This window comes from Phodopus roborovskii, unplaced genomic scaffold, assembly GCF_943737965.1.
Source record: "Phodopus roborovskii unplaced genomic scaffold, PHOROB, whole genome shotgun sequence".
Taxonomy (NCBI): Eukaryota; Metazoa; Chordata; class Mammalia; order Rodentia; family Cricetidae; genus Phodopus; species Phodopus roborovskii.
Genome location: NW_026126599.1, coordinates 12,708,348 through 12,722,595, shown reverse-complemented (window position 1 = coordinate 12,722,595; position 14,248 = coordinate 12,708,348). Strand labels below are relative to the sequence as shown.

Sequence of the window (14,248 nt, the reverse complement as noted above, 5' to 3'; positions counted from 1 at the left end):
AACACAAGGTGGGAATCCAGGGTGAATGCCATTAACCCCAACACTGAGGAGACAAGAGGCTGGCAGACATCTGTGAGTTTGAGGCCAGCTTGGATTAGAGTCTGTCTCACAAATAGAAAAAAACAAGGTAGATCCTCCAGGTTCATGCACATACACTCAGTTGAACTGCCACAAACTCATACATATATATACCACACACACACACACACACACACACACACACACACACACCAGAAAAGAAGTAACTCTCTAAGGTGCCTATCCACTGAGTTCTGAGATGACATTACCCAGTGGTAACCTACCTTTCCCTCTCATTTCTCAAAAGCCCTTATCAGAATGTGACGGAATTTGATGGGCAAGATGCTTGTGGTTCCAACAGCTGGACTGTGGTGGATATTGACCCACCCCAAAGGTCCAATGACCCCAAGTCTCAGACCCCAAGCCACCCTGGGTGGCTAATGCGAGGTCTCAAGCCCTGGACTCAATATGCCATCTTTGTCAAGACCTTGGTTACCTTCTCTGATGAACGCCGGACCTATGGAGCCAAAAGTGACATCATCTATGTGCAGACAGATGCCACAAGTAAGTGAATATGGGTTTGATGTTGAACTGACTCTCTTGCTTTTGGTAGGCAACTTAGTAATGTCATGTGACAGGTTTTCTCCTTTGGTTGACTTCTGGAAGAGCTAAGGGCTGAGGCTTATATTTTCAGAGGATAACATGGTAGCCATGAACTACCTCATAGTTCAAGAGTTCACTCTTGGGCTGGGAAGATGGCTTAGTGGGCAAGATTGTGTGCTGTTCCCATCACCTGAGGCTTGAGCCTCAGGGGGAGGCCATGTGCACTGTGTCTCAGTGGGTGGCCATGTGCATGTCTATAACCCTAGAGCACTGTGTCTCAGGGGGAGGCCATGCACTTGTCTATAACCCTAGACCAGTATGTTTCAGGGGGGAGGCCATGTGCATGTCTATAATCCTAGAGCACTGTGTCTCAGGGGGTGGCCGTACATGTCTCTAACCACAGAGCACTGTGGCTCAAGGGCAGGGCATCTTCCTCTATATCTGTCTCCTGGTTTTTATTATTTAGATCAATTAGAAATCAATTTACATTTTGGCATCCAACGTGGGGAATGGACCGATGACCCTGAGATTAAGAGTCTTATGCTCTAGACAATCCAGGGCTATCCAGTGAAACCTGTCTTTTTCAATCATTAAATAATCAATTAATTAAAAGTGAGAGTGAGGCCTGGCTATACACACTTGTAATGTTATCACTTGGGATACTGAGACAAGAGAATTGCTGTGTGAGCTACATATCAAGGCCTTACAACCTTGTGATGGTGAAATGTTTGGGGGATAGAGGCAGGTAGGTCTGGAGTTTAGAGTCATCTCTGTCTACATATTAAGTTTCAAGCCAACCTAGACTATTTGAGATTCAGTCTCAAAAACATAAACAATAAACAAATGACAAACTCACCAAAAATAACAATAGAAAGAAATTTCTGTTACTGTATATTATTTTAGTTGTTCTGTTTTATTGTTGCTGTTGCTATCTTCTTTTAGTTATGATTAAGCTTTATTGTAGGTATGTATGTATGGGGAGACATTAATGGCTAAGTGCTTTATGTGGCTTCAGATATCTGCTGCCACATAGATAAGGGGGGCAGACTGCATATTTTCCTGTCCTGTCATGAAAACTCCTCAAATATAGAGAGGGTGCCTTCCTGTGTGCCTCTTCTAGCTTTCACGTGGTGTAATCTGGTTTTATTGTTACTGTTGTCTTCCTCCTCCTTTGTTTTTCTTCCTTCTTTATGGCTATAATGTCTTATAGCAACTTATTTTTTCTGTCAAGACTACTGGTTTTCAGAGGGATAATTCTGTCCCTCCCCGGAAGGGAAGATGCCTGGCAGTGTCTAGAGACATTTTTACTGGCCACAGCTGGGAAGTGGAATGAGTGGTTGACAGAGTTGTCTGCCCCAAATGCCAACATGCAGAGAGTAAGCCACCCCTCACAAGAACAGAGTCCATTGTTCAGGCTTCTTCACCGTCTCTGCTCTTATCTTGTATTTAGACCAAGTTTAGTTTCCAGAAACTTCTACCTTCCTGGCCTTTGTGCACTTTTTTGTTTTTGCCTTGATACCTCCATGTTCTCTTCCTCCAACTGTCTCAGCTTTCAGCATTCTGTGTGTGCACGTGTGTGTGTTCTTGTACTTGCATGTGTGTATCGTATTTAAATGTGGCATATGCCAGAGGTTGACACTGGAGTCTTCCTCAGCTGTTTCTCCCTTATATATTGTGGCTGCTGCAGCCATTGCTGCCTGGCATTTATGTGGGTGCTGGGCATCTGAACTGTCCTTATGCTTCTGTGACAGGTGCTTTACTCATTGAGCCATCTCCCTAGCCTCAGGGACCACTATTCTTCAGAGGGAGAGTTTAGGGTGTATTTTGAAAGATGTTGCATGACCATTGAATAACACCATGTGGGGCTTGGTTGGAAGAGTGCTTGCCTAGCTTGTATGAAGCCCTAGGTTAAATCCCCAGAACTTCATAAACCAGGGATGGTGTTGCATGTCTCTCATCCCAGCATGCAGGAGGAAGCTAGAAGGATCAGGAATTCTAACACATTCTTGGCTACATTGTCAAGTTTGAGGCTAGCAAGCACGGGGCCAAGCTTCTGGAGAGGGAGGAGGGATTATATGAGCAATGGGGAGGGGTGGGGGGGCGTCAAGATCAGGACTGGAAAGCCAGAGATAGCTGACCCAAGCTCGTAGGAGCTCATAGACTCTAGACAGAGAGCTGGGGAGCTTGCATGGGATTGAACTAGGCCCTCTGTTTGTGGGGCCCCAGGCAGTGAGACCAGGATCTATTCCTGGTGCATGAGCTGGATCTATGGAGCCCATTTCCTATGGTGGGATGCCTTGTTCAGCCTTTTTTCAGGGTCCGGGAGGGGTTTGGTTTTGCTTCAACTTGATGTGCCAGGTTTTGTTGATTCCCCATGGGAAGTCTTACCGTTTCTGAGGAGTGGATAGGAGGTTGGGGGAGGGGGAACTGTGGTTGGTATGTAAAATGAATAAAAAAAGTTTGAGGCTAGCCTAGGCTAGATGAGAGCCCGTCTCAGAAACAGACAGACACAGTTCAATAGTTTCAAGTGCTTCTAGTAACTGGGTTTGATTTCATGCCCATGTTAATGAATATTCATCTCTTGCCTCGATTCTCTATTGGCCCCAGGAATGTCTTTTAGTGCCCTCAGCAGCAAGAGCTTTGGCATCTGTCAGAGCCAAAGTCTGTGGAGTAAATGACACATGGTGGGCACATACCCCACTGCACGAAGGGACAGTCATTCCTGCCTGGGCCCGGCAAGCATTTAACTGTGCTTACTTTTCTCAGATGTTAAGTAACTCTAGGAAACATAGCTGTGGTTTCAGTTGGGCCATCCCCCTGCTTAGGTAAACCCTCATAGTAACTTGTTTCTTTTCTCCTTTACAGATCCTTCTGTCCCCCTGGACCCCATATCCGTTTCTAATTCTTCATCTCAGATTATCTTAAAGTGGAAGCCCCCCTCCGACCCCAATGGCAACATCACACACTACCTGGTCTACTGGGAGAGGCAGGCAGAGGACAGTGAGCTGTTTGAGTTGGATTATTGTCTCAAAGGTGAGCACAGGCAATTGTCATGGGGTTGGCTGTACCTTGATGCTCTTATGGGGACACAGGTCTCTTTTCCTGTTCCCATGGTGCTGGCACATGCACATTCACATGCATACATGCTTACACATACATACATGTGCATACACACTCACATTCCATTCTGTCTCACATAAGGCATACTGTGTGTGTGTGTGTGAGAACATGTGTGTGCAGGCTTGTGTGTGTATGTATGTGTAGTGCATGTAGAGAACAACTTTGGGTGTATGTCTAGGAATGTTGTATGCCTTGTTTTTTATTTATTTATTTATTTTTTTGCTTGGGTTGTGAGACAGGGTCTCACAAAGGCCACGGTGAACTTAAATTAACTATTGAGCTGAGGATGACACTGGGCTTCTTGTTGCCCCTGCCTCTACCTCCTAAGTGTTGAGGCTATAGGACTATACTACCGTGTCAGTTTATGCAGGGCCAGAGATTCAAACCCAGGGCTTCATGGATGCTACAACTGCAACGACAGCGCCACGTCCCCATCCCATGTTTTCTGTGAATTAAAAATCCTTTTATTCCACTTATTTATTTACCTGGTTTCTCTGTGTGTGAGGGCACACATGTGACATGGCATGCGTGTGGAGATCAGAGGACAGCTTACAGGAGTCTGTTGTCTTGTCAGCCATGGGGGTGCCAGGGACTAGGCTCAAGTGGTCAGGCTTGGGGGCAAGCCCCTTTACCTGCAGAGTCATCTTTCTACCCCCACTATTTTTCCCCCACTATTTTTAAGATTTCAATAGTGTACATTGAGCCCAGGGCCTCATGCAAGTTAAACAAGAATTCTACCACTGAGCAATAGCCCAGCTCTCAACCTGTGGCTATTCAATTTTATTTGGGACAGGGAATTTCACTAGCCTGGGTAAACAGGCTGATCTGGCTAATGAGTGACCCTCAATAGTTTGCCTTTCTCCACCTTCCTAGCACTGGGATTACAAATGTATCCCACCACAACCAGTTTTTTACATGGGTTCTGGGGATCAAATAAAGGCTCCTGTCTGAGCCATCTCCTCGGTGCACACACACATCTGTGATCCACACTCACCATCTCCTCAGCACACACACATCTTTAGACATTATCCATGGACCCACACTCACCATCTCCCCAGTGTGAACACACATTTTAACAAATTGCACATGAATTCACACTTTGGTGGCTGCTGAAAATCCAAAACAGTGATGTGTGATGAGCACTTACCCAGAGTGTCCAAAGCTCTGGGTTCACAAAACAAACAGGACTAGATGTAACGGTGAAGCACATTCAGTGCTTCATTTGTCCATGAGCCACACAGTGCTCTGAGCTGTAAATGTCTTTGCCATTTCCTTGTGATAGAAACTTTCAATATCTTTTTAGCACTGGATGTAGAGGCTGAGGTATGTGCACAAGCACAGTGAACAGGGTTTATGAAATAGCAGCTGTATCAACTGTCCTGGAGCTGCCTTGCATGGTCACTATATTTCAAAATAACTAAAAGTGGGTCATCAAAAAAGAAACCTAGGGAGGCAGCAAGATGGCTCAGTGGATAGAGGTGCCTGCTGCCAAGCCTGATGCCCTGAGCTGATCCCTAGGACCTACATGGTACAAAGAGAGAACTCGCTGCCCAAAATTATCATCTGACCCCGCCCCCTCCACACACTTTATTAAAACAGAACAAAACAAAACACCACAACCCACCATCAAATCAGAGAAGGTAAAAGTTTTGCAGTTTTTTTTTTTTTTTTTTTTTTTTTTTTTTTTGTCTTTGATTCATTTGCAGCTAACAGTATCCTTAGCCTGTGACCTTGTAGAAGCAGGCCAAGGGGGCTGCCGGAGAGGTGTGGCTGAGGTCTGTACTCAGATCCACCCCTGCCCTGGCATCTGCTTTTGGCTAGGACACACATCAAGTAGTCTGTCTCCTTTTGTGGAGAAGGGGCGGAGGACAGATGATTCCTGGGAACAGTCCCAGTTCTAAGATCATGTGCTATATGCATGCCTGTGACATCATGCCTGCCTGGGCCAGGATCACTGACTTGATTTATCTCCTCACATACTTTATATAACTTGAGAGCAAGTCCAGTCCTGGGCTCAGCTCTGACCTGTTGGCTCTGCATTTGGGTACATGAAACCACCTGCTGTTCATGCTTCCAGCAATGCCAAAACTTTACTTTTTAAAAAACAAACAAACCCACTAATTAAAAACAAAACAAAAAACAAAAAAACAAAAAAACGAAGTTTGATTTTCTTTTTGTTGTTTGTTTTTAATCAAAGTTTCACATGACTCAGGCTGGCCTCAAACTCACAATGTAGCCAGAGGATGACCCTGATCGTCCTGTCTTCACCACTGGAGTGCCATGATGACAGGTGCTCTCCACTATGCCAGGCTAACCACAGCAAACTTTCATTCTGTAAATGGAAACTCGTGATTATGGGGGTTAAGGATATAGTTTGGGTGGTAGAGGGTTTCCTAGTGTGCAGGAAGCCCTGGGCTCTATTCCCAGTACCACACAGATCCAGTGTGGTGGCATAGGCCTGTAACTATAGCATTTGGGAGATAGAGGTAGGAAGGTCGTGTTTAACATCATGACTACCTAAATAGCAAGTTTGAGACCCTGTCTCAGAACAAACATAAAACCACTTTAAATTCATGAATACAGTAGGACAATTTAAAAATGGTTTGATATTTGATCATCACAGAATTAATTTGCACATGCATGTGTATGTATGCATACACATATCTATTCATGTTTGGAGTCTGACTGAGCCATCTCCCCATTTTTAAACATTACACAGATCCACAGTGTGCTGGAAACATTATATGTCTGTGTTTAAGGTGATGTTGGCCATCTTGCTCGGTGGCTTTCTGCCTTGTTTTTTGAGGCAGGGTCTATCACTGAACTCAGTGCTCACCAATTTGGCTAGACTGGCTGGCCAGTGAGTTCTAGGGATTCTCTACTTTCCTAGCACTGGGGAGTAGGGTGTTTTTTTTTTTTTTTTTTTTTTTTTGTGGGTGCTGGGGATTGAACTCAGATCCTCACGCTTGCATGGTAGCTACTTTACCCATGGTCCATTTTACCAGCCCACAAAGCTTTACTCACAGGGAAGCCTAACTATAGTAAAATTTAAAAATGTTTGATGTATAAACACAGCCTGAGTTTGAATCCCCATCACATGTATAGAAAAAAATCTGGGTGTGGCAGCATGCATCACACTGGGGAGGCAGAGACAGGCAGATCCCTGGAGTGAGCTGGCCAGCTAGCCTAGCAAGTCATGAGGTCCTAGTTTAGTGAGAGACTCTGGTCTCATTAATAAGAAGGAGGATGGCAAGATGTTTCAGTAGGTAAAGGTACTTGCTGCCAAGCCTTGCAGACCAACTTTAATGCCTGGAATCCACAAAGTAGAGGAGAAATGGATTCCTGAAAGTAGTTCTCTGGCTTGTTCCCCTCCCCCACAAATTAATATAATAATAACATTGATGGAGAAAGGACTGTAGAGGACCCTTCATATCAACCTTGGGCATTTGTATTCACCCACATGTGTGAGAGTACATAGATATAAGTAACACAAACATACAGATGCAGAATACAGGTAAGCATGCACACACAGCAATTCTGGAACTCTTGGTTATAAAACCGTAATCTGACTCTTTGGGAGGGTGAGGAAGCAAGAATGAGAGTCCAGGTGAATCTAGGGTACAGGGTGTGTTCAGTGCCAGACTGGACACTGTACTGAAGCCATTCCCAAAGAGTGAGACGAGGTCTGGAGACATGACTTGTCTCTATGATAGAGTGCTTGCTTAGAACCCCCACTGGAGGGTTCTTAAGGCTGTGGCCTAAGGAATGACACCCAAGGTGGACCTCTGGCCTCAGTGTGTGTGTGTGTGTGTGTGTGTGTGTGTGTGTGTGTGTGAAACTAAAACTAGAACCTATGCTCTATCATCTGTTCTCCTTTAGTCTCTGAGTATAAGTGTGGAGTGTGCTTTTTGTCAGGTATATGTGTGTTTATATCTATAGTGTGTGTATGTGTGTGTGTCTTGAGGGAGACTTGAGCCCTCTGTTCTGCCTGTCTCTAGGGCTGAAGCTCCCCTCACGGACCTGGTCTCCACCTTTTGAATCGGATGAGTCTCAGAAGCATAATCAGAGCGAGTATGACGACTCGGCCAGTGAATGCTGCTCATGCCCCAAGACTGACTCTCAGATACTGAAGGAGTTGGAGGAATCCTCATTCAGGAAGACCTTCGAGGATTACCTGCATAACGTGGTGTTTGTCCCCAGGTCAGAACTTTCTACAGGCTGTCTGCCTGCCTGCCTGCCTGTCTATCAGCTTGGTATTGGAGAGGGTACCATTACTTAGGAAATGAGGCGGCGTCAGTTCCAGAGACTGTGTGTGGGAAGATGACCAGAGCCTAAGCTCAGTCCTGTGCTTGTGGTTGGATGGGAAACAGTTTTATTTGTTGGGGAGATGGCCCAGTTAGAAAAGTGTTTGCTTTAATAGCACAAGGACTGAGTTTTGTTCCCAGAACCCACATAAAAAGCCAGGTATGTGCTTGTATTCTCGGCACTGGGGAGGCAGAGACGGGGATTCCTACGCCTACTGCCAGTCAGACTGGTCTAATTAGTAACATTTGGGCCAGTGAGAGAATGTCTGAAAGAACAGTGGATAGATAGCATCTGAGGAACTGCAGCCACAGCTGCCCTCTGGCCTCACATGCGCGCCCAGCTGCTTACATGTGCAATTTCAAACACATATTCACACACAAATACACGTATTTGTCACATGTATATGCACACACATAAATATGCCCATGGCTCATGTGTAAATACACCCATGTGTTTCTGGGTCACATGTGTACAAGAGCACATACACAAATACACTTGCGGGTCCCATGTGCATGTACACATGTATATATATGTACAAATATGCCTGTGGGTCCCATGTGTGTGCGCGTGCACACACACACACACACCTACCTCTGTGGGTAAAAGTTTCTTCTTTTTCTTGTGCCTGATTAGAGGTGAAAACAGCAGCAGACTGTTTTCACCTGTCCTGTGTATATATCTTACAGAATGGTATAGCTGTTGATAGCAGGGACTCTGGAAGCTGTATGTTTGGCTGTCTCCTCTTATATGTACTGGGTTGAGTAATTTACTGTGCTACTCTGTGCTGTGGTTTTCTCATCTGCACAATGGGCACAGCATGGTTGACCTTTGGTGTCTCCAGTGGATTGGTTCCTGATCCCATGCTTACCCCACAGATTCTCAAGTCTCTTATGTAAACGTCATAATACCTGCGCAGAAACCATCTCACCTTCCCATATGAACCCATCTTCAGACAGTGCACATACTACATAAATAATTGTCATACCATATTGTGTACCATGGGCACCACAACAAGAAAAAAGCCTTCCTGTGTTCACTATGACAACTTTCCAATCATTCTTTCAGTTTCATACATGTACACATGTATGTTGATCCGATTGACCCTCAGCTTCCCCTTATACTTCCACCAACATGTCTGCCTCCTTCATGTTGTTGTTCTCTTCCTCTTTTCCCTTCTCTTCATTCGTATGACTCAGGGAACCCAGTTAGTGCTGCCTGCTGTAATGCTGAGTGACCTTGGCTTGACCTTGTGTAGGTCTTGTTCAGGCAACCACAGCTGCCTTGAGTTCTTTTTTTTTTTTTAAGTATATTTTTTCTTATTTTACATATCGATCCCAGTTCCCTCTACCTCCCATCCTCCCACGTCCCCCACAGACACCCCATCCCATCTTCCATCCACTCCTCGGGGAGGTGATGCCTTCCATGAGGGATCACCAAAGTTGGTTAAGTCATTTGGAGTAGGGCCTAGGCTCTCCCCTGTATCTCTAGGCTAAGGGAGTATCCCTCCATGGGGAATGTGCTCTCAAAGTCCGTTCCTGCACTATGGATACATCCTGGTTCTACTGCCAGAGGTCCTATAGGCTTCCCAGGCCTCCTAACTGAGACCCACTTTTAGGGGGTCTGGGTCAGTCTTATGCTGTTTTCCCAGCTATCAGACTGGGATCCTGAAGGTCAGCAGTTTCTGTGGGTTTCTCCAGCCTGGTCTTGGCCCCTTTTCTCATCACTCCTCCCTCTTTGCAACTGGATTCCATGAGTTTCCCTCAGTGTTTAGCCCTGGGTGTCTGCTTCTGCTTCCATCAGCTACTGGATGAAGGCTCTAGGACCGTATATAAAGTAGTCATCAATCTCATTATCGGGGAAGGGCATTTAAGGCAGCCTCTCCACTATTGCTTAGATTGTTAGTTGGGGTCATCCTTGTAGGTCTTTGGACATTTCCCTAGTGCAAGATTTCTCTTTAAACTTATAATGGCTCCCTCTATTATGGTATCTCCTTTCTTGTTCTCTATTCTTCCCCAGACTTGAGTTCTTAAGTGCAATGCCATGTCATGTCCCAAAGAGAGCACTTCATGGTGCTCCTCCCCACCCTTTGGCTACATTCTTTCCCCTTCCTCTTCTGCGTATTTCATTCTCCGAGCCATGGCAGTGGGATTGTTACAGATTGCCCATTTACAGCTGGGTACTCGACAGTCGCTTGTTCTCAGCACTTTGATCAGCTTTGAGTCTCTGCTAAGTGTAAAAAGAAGCTTCTCCAATCAGGATTGAGAACAGCACTAATCTGTGTACATAAACGTAAATATTTTGAGGGTAGTTTGACAGCACGTTCACTTAGCAAAACAACAGTGGTAGGTTCCCATTAGGGCCCATGATTTCCTGAACTATGAGCTTTTGACTAGGTTTACACATGAATTGCCTCCCGCAGAGCAGGTGTCACATCCCTGAGAGTAGTTGGTTACCTCTTGTTACGCTCATGCCACTGTTGCACTAGTGGGTACATCTTGCCTAGAAATAGTTGTGATCCATAGTTGGTGGAACCAGAGAATATAGGTCTCATGGGTCCCCTGGGCTCATTGTAGTTAAGATTTGTATTTAAGATTGTATGCCTGAATGACTCACACAGGATCTCTCAATCATGAAGTTGTGTACTTGGATTCAGTCTTTCTCTGTGGTGGGCCCCATCCTGGGCCTTGTAGGGTGCTGACCAGAATCCTTAGTCCCCAGCTGCTCAGTTCCAGTAGTACCTCTTAATCCAGAAATGCTTCCAGAAACTTAGAGATGTTTCCATGAACATGAACTTTGAACATGCCTGCTGTGGAGCTTTTTTGTATTTTTCCATCTTTGTCTTTTTCCCTCAAATTCTTTATCAGTTTTCTCCCCTGCTCACCCATCTCCCAAATTAGGTGGAATTTTCCATTTCCAGAGCACATTAAACTCTAGAAAGTCTGTGTTGGGACTGAACACAGTTCTGATGTGTTTATTCTTTGTCACTGGTACTTTCCATAAGTAGCTTTGTTTCCAGAACCTTGTTTCTTTCTTTATAATATCTCCTGCAATAACTGAGTCTAAAATGCTGGGCTGGAGAGATGATTTAATCAGTAAAGTACTTGCTGTGTTTTGCCATAAGTATCTGAGTTCCATCCTTAGAACACATGTTAAAGAGCCAGGTCTGGTGGCATTTGCTAGTAATCCCATAGTTAAGAAGGTATCCCATAGCAAAGGATCACTGGGGCTCCATTGGCTAGCCTTCTCAGCCAACTTTTCACATTCCAGACCAGTGAGTCTCTGTCTCAGAAGGTGGGCAGCATGTGAGGAATGCCCTTTGGCCTGCATGGACACACACACACACACACACACACATACACACACACACACACAGAGAGAGAGAGAGAGAGAGAGAGAGAGAGAGAGAGAGAGAGATGTGCATGTGAACACATACACATTACACACACACTATAAAATGACACTGGACTTGGGGAAATGGCTGATTTGCTTAATGCTAAGTGTAGTCATACTTGACATTCATGGGGACAGCAGCAGGTGAAGCCATTTCTTCTCAGTTTTCCTGGAGTCCCTGCACTTCAGGAAAAGTATAGTTTTTGTTTTTTTCTTCACACTGACCAGTGAAGGGCAGGATTAGTATTAGTCTCTTTTTTTGTTACTACAATGAAATACCCAAGACTGGACACATTATGAAGAAGAAAAAAGATTGTTTTAGTTCGGCTTCGGATCTGGGCAGCTCTGGTGATTTATCCAAGGTGATGCCATCAGAGCGGGAGGGCTATCATATTATGAGACAGGAGCCTGCATAGACTAAGTTCGAGCATAATGATCTTCTGCTGTTGCTCTTCCTTTGCACCTCTCTTACCTCTTATTACCACTCCAAGGACCAAATCTCCAGTAGGTGAACCTTGGGAAACAGAGTCACGCCACATCCCAAACCTAACAGTGCTCTTTCTTGGCGGGAGTACTGCCTCAAGGGTGTCAGAGTCAAATGGTCCCTCGGTTGAAATTCTGTCCTCAAAGTGATGAATTTTGTTTTCACAGAAAACCCTCTTCAGGCAATGGTGCCGAGGACACTAGGTATGACTCAGCTGTGGGACATCCACATAGCCCTTGTGGCTGTTCAGTCAGTGTGTGTGTGGGGGGTGCTAAGTCAAAATCAGAGATTTCTGGGGCAGCTTTTGAGACTGGATGCTTCCCAAATTCTCCAATTAAATACTTCATTGGGAAATGGAATCTGGGCATGAATGCTGGGAAAATTTTTAATTAACACCTCTTCCTAAAATATGCAATCAATGGTGCACTTCCCGAGTCCTTCCCCTGAAGGTCATTTTCCCTCCATGCACTAAAGTAGCTGGGTGTGTACACAAAACCACGCCCAAGGCTTGATGTTCGGCTTCAGGTGGTAGGGAATTCTAGTTATTAAATCAATCTTGTCATTCCTAATGAGCATTTCTCTGGGTCTCTAGACAATGCAGTGTGACCAAAAGGTGTCTGGCTGATCAAAGGAATGCAGTGTTGCTGAATTTCAGCAGGAGACTGAGGAGCCATTTCTCTTCAGTCTTAGGGAGGCAAATGCAGGCAGACAGGGGGACAAGACATTGTTAGAGTCAGGGAGGGGCTGCTTTGAAGGATTTCATAAATTTTACTTTTTCAACTCACTGAATCCAATCAGTGCTACCCATTTGTGAACAGGTGTGGGGCTTCTCTTTGATGTATGTGTATATGCAACCTGGCACTGGTCACAACCCCGAAGAAGAGTGTCTCTTCCCCAGGAGCCCTCAGCTGCTAATAACTCCTCACATGGGGGTGCTCCTCTCCCCGGTGTTGGAATTTTAACTGGCTTGGTCTTGTGCATATCTAGTGTAACTAGCTACAGCTGCTGTGGGTTGTCATGCCCAGAGGACAGTATCCCCTACAGGGCTGACATCAAGTCCTAGCACTCCATCACTTACTCTCAGCACTTTGGACAGTGATGCCTCAGTGGTCTAATCACTGCTCTCTGCAATGCGAGGCTTCTCTGACCAAGGCTGAGGGCAGTAAGTCAATGGAGGGTCTAAACATAAACACTCAGAAGGCTGCTTGACAACATGATGATTCAGAAAAGCAGCAGCATCACTGGGGGTCCATGTTGTGTTCTCCCCCCCACCAACCCATGATGACTTCTCTAGCTGAGGGTGTGACTGAGTTCACAGTACTAAGCAAGGATTCCTAGCACGGTCGGTCGGTCGGTCGGTCGGTCTGTCTGTCTGTCTATCTATCTATCTATCTATCTATCTATCTATCTATCATCTATCTACAGGCTAGATCTGACCTCTAGTGGCCAGTTGGAATATAATCTGTTGGTGAGTGAAGGTCTAGAATTTTGTGGCCCTGAGCTGGACTTCTCATTTTATCCCCAGTTGGTATTTGGGGGTAGAATATTCAGTGGGGTAAAGACCATTCTGGGCATGGTAGTATGCTGAGGAGCATCCCTGAACCCTCCTCACTCCACAGCAGGAACACCAGCTTTCCAGAGTAGTGATGCAGGCATTCTCTGGTTGAGGTCACTGGGTTAGCGTGAGATTACTGGATAATGAAGTCATGTTTCTGAATGAAGCTCAGTTGATACTCTTTATCAGGAATCATTGGCACAGTGGCTTTGAATTTAATATAATGTTTAAGGTTTTACTTATTTTTATTTTAATGTGGATGGGTATGTTGATGCATGTATATCTATACACCATGTACATGCCTCGTGCCAGCAGATGGCAGAAAAGGGCATCAGATCCTCTGGAACTGGAGTTATGGACAGTTGTGAGCTGTCATGTACATGCTGGGAACTGAACTGTCTCTTTTATGATAAAGCACAAAGGCGACCCTTGGCGGATTCCATGGCAGGTGAGGTTGACCAAGGCGGGGGACAAACATGCCAGACAGACAGAGCTTAAGTAAGAAGTTGTATTAGAAAGAGGAGGGAGGGGGAAGGAAAGATAAAAGAGATAAAGAGGCTCAGAGACATAGAGAGGACAGAAGAGAAGAGGGAGGCAGGAAAAGTTCTGTGTGTCCCAGTAGAACAGCAGGAAAGAGAATGGGAAAGAGCGTATGTGGGCAGGGGTCTTTCTTTTAAAGGGGTCCTTTGCACCTGTGTGCAGACTAGTAGTCACGAACCTCTGGGCTGACCAGAGTACTGCCTGAGTGGATTCTGCCAGGTGACAGAGGCAGG

At 45.4% G+C, this 14,248-nt stretch overlaps 1 protein-coding gene across 2 annotated transcripts in view; it reads left to right on the top strand.

Annotated features, from left to right (window-relative positions):
* Insr (insulin receptor) overlaps positions 1–14,248 on the top strand; it is a 139,090-nt gene that overhangs the window by 97,750 nt on the left and 27,092 nt on the right. For both annotated transcript variants that reach the window (XM_051205295.1, XM_051205294.1), the window contains exons 8-10: positions 326–582; positions 3,487–3,654; positions 7,740–7,941. In XM_051205295.1, coding sequence (XP_051061252.1) covers positions 326–582; positions 3,487–3,654; positions 7,740–7,941 — 627 coding nt within the window. The remainder of the gene's footprint in view (positions 1–325; positions 583–3,486; positions 3,655–7,739; positions 7,942–14,248) is intronic.